The sequence below is a fragment of the Hipposideros armiger genome, unplaced genomic scaffold (genome assembly GCF_001890085.2).
Source record: "Hipposideros armiger isolate ML-2016 unplaced genomic scaffold, ASM189008v1 scaffold_940, whole genome shotgun sequence".
Lineage (NCBI taxonomy): Eukaryota > Metazoa > Chordata > Mammalia > Chiroptera > Hipposideridae > Hipposideros > Hipposideros armiger.
Window position 1 is genome coordinate 288,255 of NW_017732290.1, and position 24,156 is coordinate 312,410.

At 47.2% G+C, this 24,156-nt stretch overlaps 1 protein-coding gene across 1 annotated transcript in view; it reads left to right on the plus strand.

Annotated features, from left to right (window-relative positions):
• Positions 1 to 23,895, plus strand: part of TMEM181 (transmembrane protein 181) — a 63,475-nt gene extending 39,580 nt beyond the window's left edge. Inside the window, exons 6-17 of the mRNA XM_019630762.1 lie at positions 2,021 to 2,131; positions 10,382 to 10,462; positions 12,082 to 12,181; positions 12,690 to 12,820; positions 13,053 to 13,144; positions 14,066 to 14,123; positions 15,342 to 15,444; positions 16,038 to 16,089; positions 18,112 to 18,194; positions 19,246 to 19,335; positions 20,192 to 20,258; positions 20,673 to 23,895. Of these exons, the coding sequence (XP_019486307.1) occupies positions 2,021 to 2,131; positions 10,382 to 10,462; positions 12,082 to 12,181; positions 12,690 to 12,820; positions 13,053 to 13,144; positions 14,066 to 14,123; positions 15,342 to 15,444; positions 16,038 to 16,089; positions 18,112 to 18,194; positions 19,246 to 19,335; positions 20,192 to 20,258; positions 20,673 to 20,751 (1,047 nt within the window). The 3' untranslated portion in view covers positions 20,752 to 23,895. The remainder of the gene's footprint in view (positions 1 to 2,020; positions 2,132 to 10,381; positions 10,463 to 12,081; positions 12,182 to 12,689; positions 12,821 to 13,052; positions 13,145 to 14,065; positions 14,124 to 15,341; positions 15,445 to 16,037; positions 16,090 to 18,111; positions 18,195 to 19,245; positions 19,336 to 20,191; positions 20,259 to 20,672) is intronic.
• Positions 23,896 to 24,156: the final 261 nt, after the last annotated feature.

Sequence of the window (24,156 nt, forward strand, 5' to 3'; positions counted from 1 at the left end):
CATTAGTGCTGCTGAATAAACAGGAGGGGCGACAGGAGTGGGTCTGTGAGGACCACTGTACGAGCAGCAGCCTTCCGTGCACGGCCAGGCAGATGGCCTGGAGCCTGGCCTCGGCAGCTGGCAATGCTGTTTCTCGATGACAGGTGGCCAGTGACTTGATCCTGGGCTAGTGTAACTGATCTTTCTGGTGTGTCTGGGACTGGGGGCTTTCCCAGAACTTAGGGCTTTCCTTTTTAAAATGGGGACTGTCTCAGGCCCACTGAGATGAGTTGGCCGCCCTGCCTGAAGCCCGATTTTTGATCTGAGCCAGGCTGCCACGAGGCCGCTTGTCTGCACTGCCTCTTAGAAGCGCCTGCCATACCCTGTCATGGTTTCTCCCCACCCCCGTTGGTGGCTCCACTTTAGTTTGCGCTGTGCCACCACTGGGGACTTCTTCTATGGTTCTCTCTCTGTTCACATCATCTCCCCCCTAACCTTGCAAAGAGCATTGCCCTGACTTAAAAAAAAAAGATGGATTTTTTTGTTACGGAGCTATTGACCACACGCACCACGGCTTGAACTTAGGGCCCCAAATCCTCAGGTGTTTTCACTGTAGTTTTTTTAAACTTGAAGATCTATACAGCCTGAGGTAGACCTCTTCTTAATTGAACACCCCTGTAAATCCAGAAAGATTCCTAACTTATAAGAAGTGCTTATCTGTGCAGCACAAACACGTTCACTGATGTAAACCTGTTCATCCTGCACAGTCCTTAGCTGCCCCTCCCCGTGCATCACCCTGTGACCTGAGTGTGGAGACAGGTGGGTTTGGTCTTAATGAGACCAGGGCCCTGGGAGCAGGTGGCCGGTCACATGAGGGAAGCTGATTGGGTGGAAGAGAAACCACAGCTCAAATGTGATAAAAATAGCCACTGCCTTGCGCTTCAGCCATGGGAGAGCAGGGCCTGTGGTCATGAGAGCTCCCATCCGTCCCCCAGCCCATGGCGGTGGCCTGAGGGTTTTGAGAGATTCTGAGCAGCGCCTTCATGTCGCCTTCACGCCCCGCACACTCGCCTCTTCTCTGCCTTCTTTCCTGCACTTAGGTCTCTGCCGATTGTCCTCTTACCTTTTCGAGGCTTGTTAAGATCCACCCAGACCTGCGTTCCTCCCCTGACCGCAGACATTCCGGGCTTGGGAAGCCTTTGGTCAGTGGTAGGGGTGACCCTGCCCTGTTCAGAGCCACAGTGCTAACATGCCACCCAGAAAGCCATAGATCTGCCTGTTCGTTCTGGGCACAGAGTGTCTCCTGTCAGACGCCGAGAGGACTTCTGAAGGGGCGTGCTGGCCGGGCCGGCGTGGCTGGGCAGAGGTGTGTGGAGAGTGGTCTGCTTGCCTGGCCCCATACACATCTGTGTCCCCCTTGCCACTCTGAAAAGGAGACCCAGTTCTTAATTCTGAAGGTCAGAAGAAAGGAGCTCTTGGCAGATAAACAAGTACACGCACCACATCATCACATCAGCTGTTGTTCTCACGGCCCTTGGCTTGGAGGCGTTCTGACCTCCTAACAGAGTCTGTAGGGGCCTCCCTGTCGGGAAAGAGAGGCTAATCGGGAGGGAGAAAAACACGGAATCCACTGTGTGTCATTAGAGCAGGTGCAGCCCTGGGCCCAGGAGGAAGGTCAGGCGAGGGGTCTCATCAGCGTGCTTAGCTTACGTTTCCTGGGCACAAGGGCACCAGTGGAAACAGCAGGTTTGTGTTGCACTGTTAACTTTCTTATGCAGGTGCATATTATTTTGAATCATCCAAAGTAAAAAAGAGTTTAATGACTATAATATGATTTAATTTGTTTCCAAAAATACCCATTTGCGTCTTTCTTTCTAAGAACTGTTTTTGGCTGGCATCTGAATTTTTCTGGGCTTCTGGCGCGTTCCCTGGAGATGATCATTTCTGATCATCTGCTGTTGAAATGTGTTACTTTGTGGGTCAGTTGGCGGGAGAGTGTCTTGTTTGCTCTAAAGGCACAAATCTTCCTGTGTCTTTGCAGAAGTGTGCGGAAATTATCGTGGCTCACCTCGGCTACCTGAATTACACTCAGTATACAGTGATTGTGGGATTTGAAAACCTGACTCGACCCATCAAGGAAATGAACTTCACAGTAAGTGTCCCAGCTGACCTCATTTGCGCAGCTTGTTCAGTTCCCATTCTTCTGTTGAGTGAGTGAAATTACACAGCATCGAAATCATGGCATTTTGGACAGTGGGAGACATACAGAGTTTTTTAAAAAATTATAGGAAAACTACAATTTCTTAAGGATATGAAACCAAGAATAGCTTAAAGAAACAGCATGCCATTGGAACACCTTTGTGGTGTTTCTGAGACTTAGAGCACAGCGTATAGTGTTCCGTCGGGAGGTAGGTAAGAGCCGTGCTGGAGCCCTCCTAGGAAGGCAGGGCTTCCTTCTCCAGCCCCTGCGTGGCCCTCAGACACTGCGGGAACTCGCTCTTATGTGGCCTGCCAGAGCTGCATAGGTGCGCTGTTAGCCTTTCCTTGCTCGTGTCCAGCTGCAGCCCACCCCCCTGTTCCTTCCACTCACTGGAAGGTGGTGTAACCCGCAGAGTGGCTAGGAGCACGGGCTTTCGATCGGATGGGTGTACTGGGTGCAAGTCCAGGAGCCGTCACTTACAGTTTGACATTAGTGAGCCTCCACGTCCTTATCTGTAAAATAGCTACCGCATTAAGCTGTGGCTATTAAATGAAGGTCCTAATGGGTTCCTTTTTGAAAATAACACTTTATTTTCAAAATAAATTGTATGATATGTGAGTTATATCTCAATAACTCAATTTACCCTTTTACAGCGTACAATTCGGTGGTTTTTAGTGTATTCACTGAGTTGTGCACCCTGTACCACTAATTCCAGAGTGTTTTATCACCCCAAAAAGAAGCCGATTAGTTCTTATTTCCCATTCCTCCCCTGGCCCCTAGCAATCACAGTCCCCTGTCTCTATGGATTTGCCTATTCTGGACATTTCTGCCTGTTCTGGACATTTCATATGAATGCAGTCATATAGTATGTGATCTTTTGTGAATGACTTCTTTCACTAAGCATAACATTTTCAAAGTTCATCCATGCTGTTGTGGGTATCAGTATTTCATTCCTTTTTTGCTGAATAATATTTCACTGTGGTATACTACATTCTGTGTATCTCTTCATCAGTTGATGCACATTTTGGGTTGTTTCCATTCTTGGCTATTACGAATAATGCTGCTGTGAACATTTTAGTAAAGAAAACTAGAAGGTTGTCTCAGTGGTGGGCTTAATTTTTTTTTCTCTTTTTCTTCTATTTTTCATAATGAGCTCTTATTACCTTTATAATCAGAAGAGAAAATTAATATATACATATACATATAGGTGTATATGTATATAGGCTCCTAAAACAACTGCTGTTAAAGGGGAAGTACAGGATACACTCTAACCAGTCACTCTGAGGAGCTGGATTATGGGAGAGCAGCCTTAGAGAATCACAGGGTAACATTATGTCTCCAGCTTGGATAGAGAGGCAAGAAATTAGAGAACCTTGTGCAAAATGTTTTTTTGTGTTTATAAAGTTGCTCTTAAAGACAGTATCCATTATGTTGTGAACTTTGACCCAAACCTCCAAGCAGAATTCCTTTTGTCCATATGTTAGGACTCCTTTCCTGAGAGCAGGGAAGCTGAATAACTCATCTCAGTTCTCTCTTGGTGTTAGCTGCTACACATTTCAGAAATAAGTTTTATGCGGAACTGTAGTTATTCCTAACATCTTGGTATTGGTTTTCTGGTATAATTATTTACTCTCGTTACAATTTTACCCTTTGAAAAACATTGGAAATTGTTTCTATTGAATCTGGCTTTTTAATTATAAGCTGCCTTTATTCCTTTTCAGAAGTAAACAAAGTATAAGGAATAAAATACATCTTTAAAGTATGTTAGCAATACTATTACACAACCGAATGGCTAAAATGAAAAGGACAAGAAGATGCCAAAGTTGGCAAGGGTGTGGCAACCCAGAGCTCTCCTGCTGGTAAAAGAGTGAATTGATGCAGTAGAAATGCGGGCACATATTGGCCCAAAGACATGCATTTAAGTATTAATATCACAGGGGCTCAATTCTCAATAGCTCCAAACTGTAAGCTACTCACTCATCAACAGTGGACTGATTGCACAGACCGCGGTCTGTTCCTATAATGGAATATTATACAGCAATGAGAATGAATGATAATACCTACATGCAACATACGGGATAACTTCCATAAGCATGAAATTGAATGAAATAAGCCAAATACATAATAGTACGTAGTGTATGATTCTATTTATATAAACTACATCAACAGGCAAAATGAATCTGTGCTATTCAATCATGATTAGTGTTACTCTTGGTAGGTTAGTGACTCGAAGGGGCATAAAGGGAGGGGTGTCTGGGTGCCATGATGTTTCTTGATAGGCATCTGTTTATGCTGGTGTGTTCAGTTTGGGACGTCCATTGAGCTGCACACTTGGGATTATGTGTCCAGTTGTTACTGAGCGTATTACCTTTCAGTAAAAACTGAACCAAATCTGTAATGCGCTTTAAATCAGAGCTCATGAGGCTGCTGCCAGGTAAGCACCTACATTTCCTTAGACAGTTCTCGCTTCTTCAGCAGAATTTGACTTTTGAGAGTTTCTATTCCTTTTGTTTGGCATTTCCTTGGAAATCTTTGGCGTTTGGAGTTTTGAGTCATGTTCTCTCAAAGCCTAAGGTCCATTCTCACCGCATGTGGTGGTGCCCTTGGCTCCAGGGCCACATGGTCACCTTCCCCTGGGCATCACTATTGGTTTCACTTGCCAGTTCTTCCTCCCTGAGGAAAACCAAGTTCAGGGTGAGAATTACACTAGTTGCTCCTTCAGCCTCCTGGGAGGTAGAATTGTCACCAGGGCAAGGCCAGAGTGTTCAGACGCTGTTTATGGCATGTGTCTATCCTTAGTAGACATCTAGATGGTTGGTGTCCCTTTTCCTGCCTCAGCCCGTGTGGAGGCGTTACCGCCTGTCTGGCCTTGTTGTTGATGCCATGTCCCCTTAATTTGAGGAGCTTGATTTTCTCTCCTTTGTCCTCAGTCCCATATTCTATGACCCTTTGGTTCATTGACTTCTGCTTAAATATATATCTTTCTGAAGTAGAGTGGCATCCTTCTATAATATCTCTGCCTCTTTTATCAGCTCTTGTTCTTCTGAGCACACTGTGCCTACACCCCATTGCCATGTCCAAGTCAAGCTCGCCCTCCGGGTCTTGCAGGTGCTTATGAGGTGCTTGTCTCCTGTGGTTTTCCAGGCTCGTTTCTGTGGCCATGCTCTGCATGTGCAGTGGAGTGCGGACTTTAGACACCATGCGGATTGCTTTTACTCACTTCTCTGTCCTTGTCTCCTGAGTTTGGCGAGCACCTTCTCTACACACATCACAGCAGCACCATGTCTTCACAGTGAAGCGCTTTCCCTTCTAATTAATTCTTCTCCAGGTCAATTCTTGCGTGACACTCTCACCAGCTGCTCATGTCTCATTTCCTCCTTTTCCTTCCTAAGCCACGGCCTTTGACTGGGGGATGAGATTAAAACAGCAACCCATGTTTCCAGGTCCTTCAGTTTTCTGTCCAGGGGACACCCTCTGGTTTCCTCGTGAGTTGAGAAGACGGGCAGCAGGCATTGATGAGCGCCGAGTGGCTCCTTGCTCACACTCGACATGTTCATATGGGACAAGCTGCGGAAGCAGGGCTTAGGCTCCCCACCCCCAAGTAGCTCTGTATAATATCTTTCACTTCAGTTTTCAAGTCTTGGAAAGCCAGGCTGTGCATCTGAGCATGGGACCTGATGCCGGGGGGCTGCTTAGCGCTGCACAGGTTGCTGGGAGCAGCATGGACCTGAGCAGCCTGTACCTGCCACGCCCCCACCCTGTGTGTTCCTCTGGCTTTCCTACTTGGAGAATTCTCTGAGGGTGTCATAAAATATTTGTTCTCTGCCAAAAAATTAGTCAGCTCCTGGAGGCATTTTTACTGATTTTATTTTTTTTAAGTTCAATTGTGTCATATCTGCACAGGATTTGACATCATATTTACTTGCATGTAGTCCAAGTAGGTGCTCAGCAAATGCTGAGCAGAGGAACTGGACCAAACCTGTAGGTTTTAATTAGGGAGAAGTAACCCAGGTCATGAAGTCAGCACTTGTTCCAAATGTCAGTTCACGGTATGACAGGGTGAGCCCAGTCCCTGAAAGGACAAAGACGGCTTTGTGAATGCCAAAGGACCTTGACATAAAAGCCGAGAATAGATGGATAGCTCTTAAGATTTCAGAGTAAACGTCTGGAGCCTGAGTGTTTTCTGGGATGTCATTCTGTTCATTTCCTTTTACTTATTTTAATTACAAATTTGGCACTTAAAAATAAAAGCAAAAACAAAATCCCCTAAGTCCACAGAATTAGGTTCATACAGTGGCCGCTCATAATCATGGTGCTGGTCCGGGCACTCGCCGGCTCTGACGGAATCTCTGGACCCTTCTCCTCACAGCCCCGACGTCACTGGATCCACGGTGATGGGGGGTGGGGTGGGGGCCAGGGCCCTGGTCTCTGAGCTTCACGCTGTCTTCTTGGGCTCACTCAAGGGAAAAGAAAGACTTTTCAAGCCCTTGGTACAAATGAATGCCAGACCGAGCTGTGAGACCGGCCTGGCGTTGGAGGAACACACAGGTGGTTCCTGGCAGCAGCTGCTAACAGGGCAGCCTCCCTGAGGGAAGTCGTGTGTGGAAATGGTTCCCTGGACCAGGAAGCGGAGGGGAAGGGGCAACAGGAGGAAAGCACGACTGGACGGGGGTAACACGGGCCCCGGGCGCCCGCCGCACCTGGTATCGGCTCGGCGCGCGGCACCCAGTTCTGAAGCCCTGCGCTGCCATCACCTTTCCCCTCCCCCCTCCAATTCACTCACGTGTTAGAACTCAAATGCAGATTTCAGGTCGAGCTATGTTTATTGAATAAAGCATTGTTTCCTAGTGCTAATTTTAAAACCAAGTTGAGGATAAAAACACATACTTTCTTCATTGTTACTTTAAAAGTATTTTGTGAGTTTTTTCCTCATGGTCACACTTCTTTTTTCTGTGTTGATTATGCCTTAGAATTTGTTTTTTCAGCTAAGATGTGTATTACACTTTTTCTATTTGAATACTATGTTCATAGCAACCCTCCCCTGGTCCATGCTCGTAATCACTACCGTGGTCATTCTGTAAATGATGCCGTTGTAAGACCTAAGCACGTAGCGATATCATAATAGTTGTATTACATGATGGATTTCTAATAGCAGCTGTTATTGACTGAACTTCTGCTATTTGCCAGGCACTGTGCTGAACTTTTCAACTGCATCATCTTACTTAGATATTATGATAATTCTACAAAGTAGGTAATAATAGTACCCCCATGGTATGGAGGAGAAATCCAAGGTTTAGTGAGATTAAGTAAGTTGCCCAACTAGGAGACAGAAGAGCTGGGTGTCCCTGACTTCACATTTCACGTGCCCTTAATCGCTGTGGTCTCCACTCTCCCTTTGACGTCAGTTGTTAGCTGTTGGTTTTTGTCAGATAGCTTTATTGAGTGTAATTGACATACAGTGAAGTGCACGTATTTAAACTATAAAATCTGCTCCATTCTGATATCTGGAAGTACCTGGGAAACCATCACCATAATCAAGGGAAGAGGCACACCCATCCCTACATGCTTTCTCACAGCCCTGCCCTGTTTCGTCTGACCCCAGGCCACCACTGATCTGCTTTCATTAGAGGTACATCTGCATTGTCTAGAATTTTATGTAAATGGAATCACAATATGTTTGAATTCTTTCGCTCAACATAATTATTTTGAGACCGATTGCTGATATGGGGTATGTCAGTAGTCCACTCCCTTCTGTGCCCGAGTCCACTGTGTAAATATGGCAATAACTGTGTATCTGTTCACCCACGGATGGGCATTTAGATCGTTTCCAGGTCTGGGCTGTTATGAACAAAGCTGCTGTGAACACTGGGTATAAATCTTTACCTGGACATGTGCTCTCATTTCTCTTGGGTAAATACCTAGGAATGGAATGGCTGGGTCATAGGGTAGGGGCGTGTTTAACTGTTTAAGAAACTGACAAACTGTTTCCCAAAGTGGTTATATTGTTTTACGTTCCCACCAGCAGTGAGAGTTCCAGTTGCTTCACATCCTCGTCAGCGCTCATGGTCAGTGTTTTTCATTTTTGGCCATTTCGATAGGTGTTACAGTGTGGCTTTAATTTACAGTACTTTGAAAATGTCGTCTTCTGGCTTGCATTGTTCTGACGAGAAATCTGCTGTCCTTGTATTTGTCCTCTGTAATAATGTCCTTCCCCTTCTGCCTCTTCTACCCCCACTTTTAAGAGTTTTCTCTTGTACTTATTTAAACAATTTGATTATCATGTTCTTTGGTATACTTGTCTTCAGATTTCTTGTACTTAGGGTTCATTGAGCTTCTTGGGTTTGTGAGTTTATTGTTTTCATCAATTTGGAAACATTTTGGCCATTATTTCTTCAAATATTTTTTTTTTATCCTCTTGCCCCCAAATTTCTTTGGGGGCTCCAAATATACATCTTAGGCCACTTGAAGTTGTCTCCCAGCTTATGGGTGCTCTGTTTATTTTTATCTCTGTTTTATTGTAGATGGTTTTTATTGCTGTGTCTTCGGGTTCACTGATCTGTGTACTGTCTGCTGTGCTGTTGGTCATTTTCCAGGCCTCTGCTTCATGTCTAGTCTTTCCTCTAGCGTCTTGATGTCCTTATCTGCTGATTCTGTCATCTGTGATGCCTTGGTCAGTTTTGATTAAGTACTTTTTTCCTCATTATGGTTCATATTTTCTTGCTTTTTTATGTATGATATTTTTGATTCAATGCAAGCATTACTGTTGTTAGAGCTTGTATCCTTATAAATATCCTTGAGCTTTGTTCAGGGATGTTATAAAATTACTTGGAAATGGTTTGATCTTTTTAGGTCTTGCTTTTAAACTCCCTTAGGTAGGACCTAAGCAGCATTAAGTCTAAGGGTAATTCCCCCCACTGAAGTAAAAGCCTTGGGAGCACGCTGCCCAATGCCTGTGACTGCGTTCCCCTCCCCCCGCACCCAACTCCCTGCTGTGGGAGCAGGCGCTGTTACTGGCCTCTGTGAGTGTCCGTGAGCCTTTCAGGGATTTTTCCAGCCCTGGGTGGTTTCCTCACGCTCACGCGCTGGTCAGCGTTCAGGTGAAGGTGTGAGGAGACGGCCTCTGGCAGGTGTCTGGTGCTGTCTGTCTCTCTGTACAGCTCTCCTCTCAGTGCTCTGTTTTGTGAACCGGAGCTGGTGAACTGTCTCCCTGCTCTCCCAGCAATGTGTTCACGGCCTAGGGAGACCACTAGGCTCTGCTTGGGTTCCCCCATGACTTGGGGCTGGCAGACAGCGCACTTCCTTCCTATCAGCCAGAGGTTTTTCTCTCTCATTGCCTCACGTCCATTGTCTTAAACTGTGGTATGTGCATGGGCGCTTGTGTGTGTGTTTCAGGCAAGTTTAAATCTAGTGTCTGTAACTCTGTATCTGTTCTAAAGTGGGTTTTTGAAACTGCTCAGGTGATTTTAATTCAGTGCATTAAGTGATGGGGCTCATTGGCCCAGTGCCACGTCCTGGGGTCTGGTGGTGAATCTGGCTCCGGCTTCTGACCGCTTGTGGCCTGCATCCTCAGCTCTGTTAGGTGTACACCTGGCACGAGTGAAACTACCCAGTCACCGTGAGCACTGGCAACTAATGCCATTGTGCTTTTTTGGTTTCAGATTCATTTTTATGTTTCACTTTATCTTTTTTATAGCATCCTACCTACTCGCAGTTTTGCATCTTAAAACAAAAATCTGGGGGGAGGGGAGTTGTTACTTTGTGAGGGGTAAAAAGGATAACTATTGCATTTTTTTGTACTCCTGAAACTAATAATAATAAATAATTTTTTTAAAAAAAATCTGTTTCTTTTCATGGAAAGCATGGCTCTCTCTACTAAAGAGATGAACAGTGTTGACTTTTTATATGAGGTTTAAAAGCCAGATGCTCTTACTACGATTATAGAATAAGTTATCTGCCCGTCATCGCTCTCGATCTGAAACTATTTTCAGCCCTTGGTAATGAATATTCACAAAGTCTTGTTCTTCAGACTTAAAAATCAAATATATAAGTGTTAAAATTTTAGAGCACATAGAAGGGATAAGGTAAGAGAACATTTTAAATTACCTGCCGTCTCACAGGAAGAGATAACTATCATGACTAACCCGGTGTACTTCCTTTTAGATATATATGTGTTTTTCAGATTGTTCCCACTTTCCATTTTAGTGGAAGACTTACGACCCTGCGTTTTCCCAGTGGGAAGTTTGGTTCCGGTTCGTCTTTCTGGTGCTGACTTTCATTGTCACTGTAAGTACCATTCACCTGACAGACGCGTCAGACTCTTGAAAGGGCAAAGTCAGTTTATGGTTTGTGATTATCAAAGTGTGAACGTCCCGGGAGACCTGTATGAACTCTGAGACACTCCGTCCAATGGCTGACCTGATATTACTAAACATTCTCTATGTCTGCTGGCTGCTGCTGTGCAAAAAGAGTGCTGTGGGCTCTTTTAGCAAGGACGTCTGTTAGTGGAGCAGTAATCGCAGATCACTGACTTGTACGTAAGCTCTCGTCAGTATGCAGTGACACATGCCACGTCCCGCGTGGTAGGAAGCCTGTCTTATTTGAGTGACCTGTGAGTGCAGACACAGCACATTCTTGGGTTTTTACACCTGGAAAGTGGCGCCAGACCTTGCAGCCTTTTCAGGAGTGAGGCCACAGACGAGTGGGTTTGGAAGTGCAGACTTCTGGCTCTTTTGGGATCCAAGCTCAGTGTCCACATGCACCATGCCGCTTTGGGGGAGATGCTTCCCCTTAATGCACAGGTGATCCCCACAGAGGCCCCGTCAGTGAAGGTGGAACTTAGACACTGGAGGAGGAGGGAACGTGCCTCACCTAGTGGCTGACCGCTGTCTGCAGGGTGCTGTTCGTCCTGCGTCGGCTGCCTGCTCCCTGCTGGTGCAGAGGGTGTGACATTAGGAGATGTGTCCCTCTTCGCAGTGGTGGCCACTCCAGTTGCCACCCGAGGAACACTTGGTGCTTCGCAGACTAACTATACAGGGGGATGCAGGCTCATGGGAGACAGTGAGAAAAGTGCCAGACTGCTGTGACCTGGGACCTAGGTGTGGACAGAGGGGGTTGGAGAGGACACACAGCCACTAGAACACGGGCAGCTGGGGATTGTGGCCTCAGGCCACGCCCAGGGCCTCCCCGAGTGAACTCACAACAGGAAAGTGGAGAACTTGCATTGGTCAGCCAGGAATCTTTGCTATTTCTTGAAGCACCTGTGGCGCCTGGGATCCTGCTGCCACACTCTGGGGCCCAAAGCCCTGGCGCCAGGGCCCTGCGTCCTTAAACAAGAGAAATGGCCTGAGCCTGACAAGCTGTGGGAATGACCCCTCCGTCTAGGAAGTCCAAATTGCCTAGAAAATTATTGGCTTGTGTTAGATTACAGAAAAAACAAAAACAAAAAATAACTCCAGGCCTGAAAATCGCAGATTGTTGAACTTTAATGAACTTTTAGTTTAAACAGCTTCTCCCATGGGCGAGTGCACCTTCCTACAGTCACCTTCTGACCGTGGCTGTGGCCATGTTTCCTTGGCTTTTCCTCAGGGATCCCTGGTGCCCTCCCTATAAGCTGGTCCTATCTGCGGATGTTGCACTGCCCGGAGCGTGCAGCCAGGGTCTCGGGGAGGTCCTTCTTGGTGGGGCTCCCTTACGTTCCTGTCCCTACCACCTGATAAGAATAGCTTGTGACCATCTGATCTGGGCCCTTTGCAGCAGTTCACCGTCTTGTCTCAGTCAGTAGTCATTTCAACATGGGGTTACTCAGAGGCCGTGGCTGGCACCATGCCCATCCATTGGGCAGACTCGCGTGACGCCCACGGGTGTGAGCCGGGACAGTGACTGGAGCCTGATTGGGTTTGCAGTGCCTGTTTGCACATTCCCTCCGGAAGTTCTCCATGCGGGACTGGGGCATCGAGCAGAAGTGGATGTCCATTCTTCTGCCTCTGCTGCTGCTTTACAACGGTAGGTGCTGTTTCGGTTCTGGAGTTTTCCCCTTTAAAATGTACAGCTGGCAGGCATCTGAGACGTGGCCTGGCCCAAGTCTCTGGAAGTGCCTGGCGTGGGGTGGGGGGCAGAAGGACCAGGCAGTAGCGCCCCCCAGCACGAGTGATGCTGGACCAGGGCTCAGCCGATGCCCGGCCGCTTTCACAAATGAGTGACTGCTTTGGTGGTTAAAACCTGGAAGGGCTACAGAGACAGCCTTCTCAGAACTTGGCTGGCAGTGACAAGCACTGCCGTCTGTTCCTTGTCCGCTGCTCCAGGAGGCCGTGGCTTCCAGAGCTGCAGCTTCGGGGTTGCCAGGCCTGTGGGCAGGAGCGGATGGCGGGAGCAGGCGGTACTCTGTAATGATCACTGGAGCAATCTGTTCATTGCTTTCAGGGTTTCTGAAAAACAAACCAGCCTTTAGTTCGTCGCCTTCCCAGGTGCTGGCGTTCCGCCTTCCTCAGGCCCCCTGCCTTTTGCGTTTCAGATCCGTTCTTCCCTCTCTCCTTTCTGGTGAACAGCTGGCTCCCGGGAATGCTGGACGACCTCTTCCAGTCTGTGTTCCTGTGCGCCTTGCTGCTCTTCTGGCTGTGCGTGTACCACGGCATCCGGGTCCAGGTGAGCGCGGCCGCGGGGGTGGGGGCCTGGCCTGTGTCGGCCTCGCCGGTCGTCCTTACGACGAACTTACACTTGCGAACCCATCTCCAGCCTCGTCATCAAGAGAAGAATGCACTCGTGTAGAAATGATTTGAGTATCTGTGATCCAGTGTGGTCTATTAGGGGTTAGTGGTTTGCTAGAATTACTAACTTCTCTATACCTTACTCTTTTTTTTTTTTTTTTGCTTTTTAGGGAGAAAGGAAGTGTTTGACTTTCTATTTGCCTAAATTCTTCATTGTTGGACTATTGTGGCTGGCTTCTGTCACACTAGGAATATGGCAGACGTGAGTAATTTGCTGTGTGTGAAACTTCAGTATGGAAAGCCCATGGCACTGTGGACAGATTCAGAGTCTGACTGTATGTTGTAAGCTCACCCAAAAAGGAATCTGTCACCCAGTGTCTCAAGATGGGCACTGTGACTTGAACCGAGGGTTCATTTTTGCTTGGATGGCACGTAGAGATACACACGGTTCTTCTAGCTTAACATGGAAAGTGAAACCGACCGCGTCGTTTTAGGTTCCTCCGTCAGAGGCGAAGGCTGCATCTGGAGGATGACAGGTCGGCTGCCGTCCACCAGCTGTTGTAGTCGCTGCCCTTAGTCGCCTGCGTCTAGAGACTTCCCCGTCCTTACATGAGCTCCCAGGGTTTATCTTTGTTGGTACTTCAGTCCTTTGGTAAAATGGTGCCACCACAGAAGCCTGATGGATTTTCTGCACAGACTAGTTGCATTTCAGGGGCATGATTTTGGCCCCTGCCACATCACACTTCATGACGCAGTAGTGGCAGACGGAGCTCGCACCTTCTCCACTTCCTTCTCCCTGCCTACCTGTCACTTTAAAATGAGTTTCATGGAAGTTTGTATTTACTTTTATTGCTTTTTTTGTGTACTCATCTTTTTCCTAGTGCCCATGTATGTCATTGAAAAGTGCCTGGGAAACATCTTAAAATTGCAAGAGAAATAGTGTAGAGATTTTCATAATGAAAAATTCTGCAACTTCACAATGCTGGTGACTGGACAGTTGTATGCATTGTATGTATTTTCAGTGTGAAATTTAGTATTTCTCATAAATTTAGGATTACTTTTTAAAAATCCTTTACTGTTGATTAGCAATACTTTATATTAATAAGTTTAAAAATCTAACTGAAAGTATAAAATAAATAGTAAACTTGTTACTAATCTACGATTTTTTTTATAACATTTTTAGAGTTAATGAATTACACGATCCAATGTACCAGTATCGAGTCGATACAGGAAATTTTCAGGTAAGGATTGTTAATGAAGCCTAAGGAATTTTTTTTTAAATGGTATTTTTAAAAAATATTGGATTTTGTAACTTAAATTATGCTGTCAACACGAGCTTGCTAACTGGCCATTTGGGAGGGATTTTAGAAAGTTCATGGGTGGAAAATGTAGAAAAACATGTTTGAGTAGTATGAAAAATAAACTTTAAACAGCTGTTGTCACTCCCAGTCCGCGGTTTATGGGTGACGTTCCAGGGCCAGAAGGGGTGTCAGACTTTAGGAACATTGTAGAACAATTAAGAAAACAGTTTTGTTCATTTAATTCTCTAAAGTAGCAGGAGGTTTCCAGTGAGCGGAGGCGTGGCCAGGGCCTGCCGCCGCCAGGACTCCGGTGGCGCTCTCTGTCCCAGTCCTGGAATTCTTCACCCCTTTTGAACAAGGGGCCCGCAAATGACAGTCACTCCTGAGTGTGGCTTTCCCTCAACTCCCCAGGCTGTGCGGGCTTCTCAGCGCAGCCCCTCCTGGGCACAGCTCCCTGAGCTCGGCGTGGGTGTGCTCGGTGCCCAGGGGCACGGGAGCCCCGCTAGGAGCCTCCGAGTCATGTTCCCAGAGGCACAGAGTTGAATCCTGACCGTGGGTGACATCCAGCATTTCTCTGGCTTTGCAGAGCTTCCTGGAGGCGGGGCGAGGGGGATGATACAATCTTGGCTCTTTGTGGGAATGGCTGCTGAGAAAGAGTGCAGTTAGTGAATGATGCTATGTTGGGAAGATGTTTAACTTGTGTTGTCGTTGCAAAGATAGGAAAACCGAGGTCCAGAGAGTTGAGACTTGGCTGAGGAATTCTCAGGATCTGGTCCTGGGTTCCTTCTCTGACACGTGCCCCCATCTTCATAGGCACTGCAGGGAGGCAGGCCTCGCCCTGGGGAGACAGACAAGGAGGAGCCACTGCCATTTATTGAGCACCTGCTACACGCCAGGCCCTGTGTGTGCTAGGGGCTTTATACGCATGTACAGGAAGGAGTTCTTGCTCATCTGATTAGCAAAGTCTAGAGTCCTTTGGAGCCATCTGCACTCCCAGAGAGCCCGAGAGGCTGGGCCCGGCCTTGCTCTGGTTTAGGGAGGGACCTTCAGGGCTCTAGGTCCCTTTTCGTGTTTGCCTTTCCTGCGGATGGTGGTGTTAGACAGCGAAGCCGCACTGAGACCCCATCTTCATCCCAGCGCCATCTTATTTCATTCCAGGGAATGAAGATTTTCTTCATGGTGGTGTCAGTGGTGTACATTTTATACCTTTTGTTCCTGATAGTGCGGGCCTGTTCTGAGCTACGTCACATGCCTTATGTAGGTAAGTGCCACTTCACAAACGCCCAGGGCACAGTGGGTCAGCATTTATCTTCACGCAGAGGAGGGGTGGGGGGAGGGGTGGCTGGAGGCCACCAAACAGGTGGCCTGACCTGGAGGGGAAGACCCAGGGACTTGTCCCATTCCCACAGACTGGAGCCACAACAGGGCTGAATGATAACTCTGGGCCATGGGGACAGTGCCCCGGGCCAGCGCTGGCAGGAGGCCTGTGGGCTGGCAGCCAGCTGGGGCCCTGGGTGCCAGTGTGGCTGTGGGAGCTGCCTGGATCGTTCCAGCGTTGCGCCTTGTGGGGTGGCTGGCCGGGCGGCCTTCCTAGTCCTTGAGTCAGGGCAGGTCACCTGATTTCGTAGGATCCTTTTCCCCAGTCTGTAACAAGTCATAATGGCCATGGCCTTGTGGGGACCCTCCTGGAATCGGGGAGGTGGGCCAGAATTTCTCCTGTGCTTCAAGTACACACAGGTTTGAAGTCCAGAGGGAAGTGGGGTTTTGTTCAGGGGGTTTTGCTTTATTTTCATCTGAGATGAAGTGGAATGTACCTCTAAGGCGGTTTCATGGGGATATTTTTTTCTTTTTCAGATCTCAGGTTAAAATTTTTGACTGCATTGACTTTTGTAGTGCTTGTCATTAGGTAAGAAGACTTTATTTCTTAATGAAGCAAAACTGTGAGTTTTTATTTTATGCTCTTGAATATCTTTTCTCCCCTTTCACAGAGTTAATTTTAGGGAACTTCTGGCCGAACGTGTTCATTAGGTCAGAGTGGACATGTGGCTTGTCAGAAGTGCCCAGGAAAGCAAAGCGTACGGACCGCAGCATGCCTACCTCGGTGCGCGGGTCACCGGCGTGTGTGACGTTTGCCATGTAGCTGGAGCAGACAGTCAAACTCATGTCAGAGAACTAGAATACTGCATGAGGCACTTGGCACCTTGGGTCCTTTTGATTCTCAAGGAGAGGACTCTAATAAGCAGGAGTTGTTTCTGTTTAAATTCGGTATGACAGATGTCATTGAACTGCACAGGATGTTGGCCCCAGGGGGAAGGACCTGAGAGAGCCAGACTCGAGGGCTGCGGAGGTGGCGGGGGGCCCGTGCCAGGAGCTGAGCTCGCCCAGGAAGTTGTCTCTTTGAATGAATTCCAGATAATTGTTTGGTTGTTTATGGTTTGCCTGTTTCTCTTAAAATCAAAATCCAGAGGGAATAAAATCTAGTTACCTGCATTTCTTTCTTGGTGGTTTAGATGGCAGATACATGGCCGTCAGCCCTGTTCCTTGGTAGGAGCCGTGCTGGGGGGACTCAGAGGCTGGCCTCCCAAGTCTACGTTGGGGGGCGTCCCAGCCTTGTTGAGTGGGGGGACTGTTGAGGGCATCCAGGTGTGTTCACCGCCCTCCAGGAGTTGGATGCCGTGCTCACCAAAGCGTGGGAACTCAGGACTTCCAAATGAGCTTGAGTTTCATTCAGCCTCTAAATTTACCTGAAAGTAATGGAGCGTGTATTATACGGAGTCAGTCTCTCTTCCGTGCTTGGCGCAGATGTTGTCTCTGAACTCCTCTTGCGTTCTCACACACACACCTTCAGATCCTCTTACACATGCGCACACGCACACACGCACGGTCGTAACCTCTCTATAGTCTGTCTCAGAAGTTGTTATGCCTTTGTGATCTTTCTTCATGTTCAGAGGGATTCATTTACATGTATTGATGCAGCAATTCTTTATTGAGTGCCTGCTCTGGTGAGCAGGCCGACAGGGTCCTCCCTATCAGGTAAATGAATAGCGTAAGTGCCATAATGAAAATACAACAGAGAGAGATGATGATGGCAGGAGGGAAGCAGCTGCTTCTGATGGGTGGGTAGGGCTCATGTCTCCGAGGTGACATTTGGCCTGGGGCCAAAAGGAGGAACCCTGGAAGTACATGGGACTGGCTCCCCAGGCAGCTGGGACAGCAGTGTCACAGGAGGTAAGGACATGAGCGAGGGAGAGGTCAGGTCGGCCCTGTAAGCCACTGTGAGGGGTGCGGTGTTATTCTCAGTGATGAGAACCCACTGGAGGGCGTCAGGCCGGAGGCGAAGGGACCCGATCTACATCTTGAGTCCAGTCAGCTTGGCTGCGTGTGGAGAATGGACCACAGGGAGGGGAGATGAAAGCTGGGGTGCTGGGTGCAGGCTGTGGGTGGCTCGGGGAAGGCCTGGCTGTGGAGTTCCACATGATCAGAACCTGTTACCATATGTCAGAGGCAGATGTCTGAACAGAGCGTGTTGCTGCTGCACCGTGGGAATCTGGGCCAAGGGGAGGAAGCAGACCTTTTCTCAGGGGAAGCTCGTAACTGTCGTAGGAGATGGTCTTGAAAACATGAACTAAGGGAGTGAGAGATGGGAAGGGAACATGCCAAGGGGTGCTTCAGGGCCCCGATTAGACACTGTGACATGGCCCGTGTCACCGTTAGCTGATTTTGTCCCAGCAGTCAGCCATCCTGGATCTGAGACCAAACACCCAGCAGCAGGGGTGTGTATGCGTGTACTGTGTGTGGACAAATTTCCATGCAGAAATAATAGAAACTAGACTATATAACTGTTAGCAGGGTGAATATAACAACTTATCTGAAGCTGGTGCTATTTCTTCATATATTTTACATATTTCCCTCTTTTTCCCCCCCCCAGCATCGTCATCCTGTATTTAAGGTTTGGAGTGCAAGTATTACAAGACAATTTTGTAGCTGAACTGTCAACTCACTATCAGAATTATATCCTTCTCGTGGGACTGTGTCAGGCCTCAGGAATGCACTCTAGTTGAGTGTTTGCATGTTAGCTTATGAACTTCAAGATGAGGCAGGGCACCTCTTCATGGCTGGTGCTATGGAGCCCACGCCTGCCTGCGGAAAGGTGTGCTCACACTGGCCCCAGTGGCCCTGGGAAGTGCTGTTCCTCCATGGGCAGTGCTTGGGCTCCCAGGGTGAGCCAGGCCCCCAGGTCACTAACCAGGTTGAGTCAAGCCCAGGGACCCAGTGCCTGTGGCTGCTGTCGGCCGCCCTTACCATCCCCCAGGCACATCCAGCTGCGGTGTCCACAGGTGACTAGGGCAGCTGAAGCCTGTGTCTCCAGAAAGGGCTCATAAAACAGGGGGGCCTCCTGCAATTCCTGCGTGGGCGCCTGAGGCGGGGGGCGGGGGGTAGCAGGCTGAGTGCCTCCCCACTAACTCCTCTTTCAGATGTATGATAGGCTAAGTGTGCTTTCCACTCCCCCTGCCAATGATGGCACCCCTCAGGGGATGCTGTGGGGGTAAGTCCTGTCCATTGTCGGCTCTTTCCTTGGGGCCTCTTGCAGCCTTTGATTTAATGCATGATTTTTAAAATTTCTGTCACTGAATTTCACGCTAAACTTTTATAAGACTCTCACAGGGGTCTGTAATCCAGACAACGTTAAGAGCGACCGGTTGAGGGTCTGTTTCCAGTCCTTCCTCTCATGCTTGCTTTCCCCATATGCATGTGGTCTCCCTGCCCTTTGCTGAGCACGTCCGGTCCTGCCACCTCGAGATGTTTCATGGTTAGGAAGGAGCACAGTTTACCTGTTACTTGCAGGTGACCCTAACAGGTTATTGTAACCTCTGGCCGCGGGCTTGCCCCGTGGCATCCTGAGGTCTGGGTTATGGAGCTCCGAGGTCCACACTGCTGGTCAGCAGTAGAAAGGACTAGAGCTGCTGGTTAGAAGGAGCAGCCCGGCTGAAAGCCCAGGCGCCGACGGGCGTGTCCAAAAATGGAGCATTCCAGGACTGCTACTTCCCTTGACCAGGGCCACCAGCCGAGTTCTTGTCTTTCTATGGCTTGCTGAACTTTTACCTGTACACGCTGGCCTTTGTGTACTCGCCATCGAAGAACGCTCTGTACGGTAAGCCGCCCTGGGCTCCGGGTTGCTGGCCAGACGCTTCTGTGGAAGTTCAGGATGCACCCCCAGGTTCCCCATTAGGGTGGGTGCCGCAGCCCATAGCACCGTCTCTCTGCAGAGGGAGACACAGGCAGCTTTAAGTGGTGAGCTCAGAGTTTTAGTTAGGACCCAGCCTGCATTATGTAATTAAGCCCAAGATGGAAACCAGTTGCGTTTGTGGGTCCTGGCACAAGCATTACGACCATCAGCCATGTGAAATCAATCTGTTGCATACTGGTACCATGGCCCCTGAAAAGAAAGCCAGAATGCACAGTCCTCCTCCAAAACAGGCCTGTCGCACAGGGCATGAACAGGAGGACAACCTCCTGGGACCTGGGCAGGGGTGTAGCATGTCGCCACCCCGACATCTATGCTGCGTGAGTTCTCAGAGCAGCTTCATGAAGCATCTTATTTGAGCTTCACAGCAGCTTTACGACAAAGGTGCAGCTACTCCCATTTACAGCGAAGACGCTTAGACCAGGTGGCGTGCGACAGGCCCAAGGATGGGAGGCAGCAGGGCGGGGGACCAGCTCCTGCTCCGTGTGCGCTGAGGAGGAGTACCCGGGAGGCGGCTCCGTCCTGGGCTCCCCCGGCTGCTCCCACGCAGTCTTCGCGGCCGCCGGCCGAGCAGTGATGCTGCGCTGGCGGGTAGAGGCGTGAACGTCCGCAGGAGACAGGATGATTGGTTCAGCTCCCACAGACACTAACTCTAGTGGAAGCTGGGATTGGAACCCGCCCTTGCCGACTTGCAGCCTCATTGTAGGACAGCATCTGGCCTCTCCAGGCCGATCATGTAACAAATGCCTTGGCTGGTTTTCAGAGTCCCAGCTGAAAGATAACCCAGCGTTCTCCATGCTGAACGACTCCGACGATGACGTCATCTACGGGTAAGCCCCGCCTCTGGCAGGCCGGCCCACGGGGAGCAGCTGCCTAGTTTTGCATGTTTACTGAGCAGGTTGTTAATCATGCTAACATTATTTTCAAGGTATTTTAACATTTCTTGACCTGGGAGTGTCGTGATTCCATGGTTCTCTGTTCCTACATTATTTAGGCTTACATTGAGTGGTATTCTTTTTTGTTGACCACCTCTAGGGAATGGTGGCCACAGGGAGGACAGTTCTTCCTGGATGATGGGTCCTGGGGATGGGTGGGGGGACAGCGGGCACTGTCTGTTGGTAACAGAAATTGAGAGAGCGAAGCTATGAAATGAGTTCTTGTTAGAATGCCGTATTAGTGTGGAAGAGAAACATAAAGAGCTGTCAGAAGCAGACTGGCATCAAAGACTGTCTCTTTTATAACAGGAGTGACTATGAAGAAATGCCCCTGCAGAACGGCCAAGCCATTCGGGCCCAGTACAAGGAGGGGTCTGAGAGTGACTGAGCTGGCGGTCCAGTTGGCGGGCTTGGTGGTCGCCAAGATGGCCGGGAGCCTGCCCTCCTGCAGTGACCATCCTGGATGCAGACTAGTCTTAAAAGCAGACATTTCCTGGTCTTTATTTGTTTACATATTTTTTACAGGAAAACCAAAACTGAGGACAAATTTAAATGTTGGGCCAAATTTATTGTTAGAGTGGCTGCATTTGGGAAGAGAGACGCTGATAAAAAAAAAAAAAACAGCCAAATCCGTTTTCAAAGATTCCAGATGAGAGCTTGTTTTCAGTGGTGAGGAGGAAATTACTCCTGTTTGTAGTAGAGAATTCTGTCCTTATTTCAAAAATAATTTACAAATTCCAAGTTTGTGGAAAGCCCTCTTGAATAAGGTCCGCAGCATGGCAACATTCCTCTTCCTCCTCTGTCCCGTGCCCCGTGGTACCATCGTAACTCTGAACTCCGAGGGAAGCCTGCTTCTGTGGCTGCCTCCCGAGGGCTGTCCCACCCCACTGAGTGGCCTGCGCTCTGGATAACCAAGCACCTCCAGTGACTGGTAACCCATTCTTGTGTGAAATGCGGAAGTAATGGCCCAGTAGGGAAACGGTGGGTGACAGGTTCTAGGCCTTCACCACCAAAGCAGAACTAGTGTGTGGAGTTCTGAGGAAGGTTTGATAGGTTGCCAAGGAAAGCATAAGATGATTGACAAGTTGCCAGCTGCAGTGGGAAATGTTTTGCTGCCACACAGGTTTCCAAGGATGTGTGAGCGTCACATACATGGCTACGAATGGATGGCCCTGTGGTTGGGGTGGGCAAGAGGGTGTCCATCAAATTCCAATGAGCAGGAATTTCCACATCAATGGTAAAGACGACACCCTGTTGTTTTGTTTTGGTTTTTTTTTTAATGAAAGCTAAACAATTGATAGACTATTATAGATTCTTTATTGCTGAAAAGTTTTTCAGTTTCTCATTTGGAAATTAGGTAAAAGAAAGTAAAACATTCTAGATGGTTTATGGAAGAATGTCTTTGGGCAGAAGGTAACTTGTTGGGAATGTCTCCCACGGTGGTCAGGTGAGCAGATGAACGGCTCTGTGGAAAAGGGAAGTCTGGCACTGCTGAATGTGTGGCATCGTGTCAGAAGGCCCTGGAGACGTTCCAGTTCCCTTTGTCGCTGAGGAGTCGGGTATGGATACCGCCTTTGCTTTTCCTGACATGCTCAGTGTCTTGTGAACTGTTCACATAGGATCATTGCAGACGTCCTGATTGCTGCCCTCTTGGGATTGTTCTGCTCTACAAACACTACCTACGTTGTCTTCATCTATGCATTACCTCTCAAATTACTTCATAGCTAAAAATTATACTCTGCTTTAGGTAGTGCTAGGACCTTACAGAGGTTCGTGCGACACTATTCGTTAGGACTTCATACCTTTCTTAATTTAAACTTTAATAACATATCTTTAAGAGAGACTCCATTTGTTTTTAAAACCCTGTAAATATGAATGTTTGAATTAAAACAACTGTATTATTGCAAGGGTAATTCAAGTTTACATGGTTTTTACATTTGTAATGATGTGATTACTTTTTTTGATTCTGTGTACTTGAGGTATTGAAAAAAATTGTTACTAAATTTTACAACTTCTATTAAGACTATAATTTTATGTAAATTGACAAAAACTTACTTGTGTGATTAATATATTCTAGTGATAGTTTGTTTTAACCATTATAAAGTAATTGTCCATAATTTGGAATGCTGTTATTTATCAGTAAATGTAAAATATTCAAGGCATTTAGCCATATACCTTAGAACTTTTTAAAAACTTGTCTTTGTCCTATAGTGAATTATAAGCTGATGATTGATACCTTCATCTATTGATTCATCATGGCATCAAGTCAAGGAAATGAAAAATATGGGAGTATTTATTTACTTTTTGTAACTCAATTGGAAACAAGACAATAATTAACAAAAGTACTTATGGGGAAAATGGTTGTGAAATCATGCATTTTCAATTTCTCTTCCTGGTATATCATATGTATCAACATATTACGTACTCCATATAAAATTTTGCTGCAAGTATATTTTGCATGTATTATATGTGCCCTAGGTGTTAGGTTAAAATACTAAAGTCTGCCAGAAACTTCAAACAGTAGCAAGAAAATTTTTATTTCTTAGAGAGCATCAAAGTTTTGCAAACTTAAATTACGAATTCAAAGGGCTGACTTTAGTTCTTCCAAGGTAACGGCTTGAATAACACCATTTTTGGGATAACCTTTATGCTGGTGCAGTCTCGGGGAACCTGAACAGTGACCGCAGGCACTTGAGTTTCCCCAGGGAGAACTCGTTATCCGTGTGGGTAACAGGTCCGCTTGATTTATTATTAAATCATTACTGCAGGGAAGTGACGAGGTTTTCTCTCTCTGAAGCCCCATTTGAAAGGCTAGAGAAGGGATTATATAAAATATTTGTTTGTAAGATTGTTCCTGTACTAATTACAGATTGCAATAAATTTAAATACATTATGTAAATCCAACCCACTAAATTGGCAGATTACAAGACAAATGTCACCAGCCCTGAACTACTTACTGAAGGTAGTTAAATAGATTATGATGTGGTCAGTAACTTACTTCCTGGAATCCTTTTTCACAGGGAAAAACGCAGAATCTCATAGAAGGAATGATTAAGGAACACCCAGTGAAGACCAGACTTAAAACACTGAAGTGTATTTATGTACTTTGAGGGTTTTAGAAACCAGTTGCCTTAGAGGTTAGACTTTTGAAAAAAGAAAATCTTTTCCCCAGGCCAAAGGGAAGTTGCTTTAGTCTATGAGTTATCCTGTTTCTCTTGATTTCACATATTTTTAGATATACTGATAACTATAGTACCATATTATGAACAGAGGATTTTCTGCTACTGAAAACTGCCTTTTTACAAAAAGACTGTAAATATTTGAATAAAACAACTCAAAAGGAAATATGCAGCAGCTGTGTATTAGGTCGTGGAGCTGTGCCAGTGAGCACAGCAGCACCCATCACTGAGTGAGCACTGTAATCAATCAAAAGTGAATAAATATTTATGGCAAAATTTACACTTTGGGAGTGGCTTCATTCTGAGACCACCTCTTTGGTAAATGTTAATAAATTTTTAATATTCGATCCTTACTTACGAGTTATTGATTTGTTTGCTCTTTGCATGTGGAGTTAATTTGACCATTTAGACAAGAGCTTTAGGGACAAGAACAGGGCTTTTTTTCATTCCAGCAGGCGGACATGGATGTATGTCATTATCAGGTTAACTGGCCCCTGGATAAGCATGAAAGTGAAGCTGAGGTAGGTCACAAGACCAGGGTTTGGGGTCCACCTCCCCACTTAGATTGATGTGACTTCAAATCAGATAACCTCCAAACACATTTCCTGATTTAT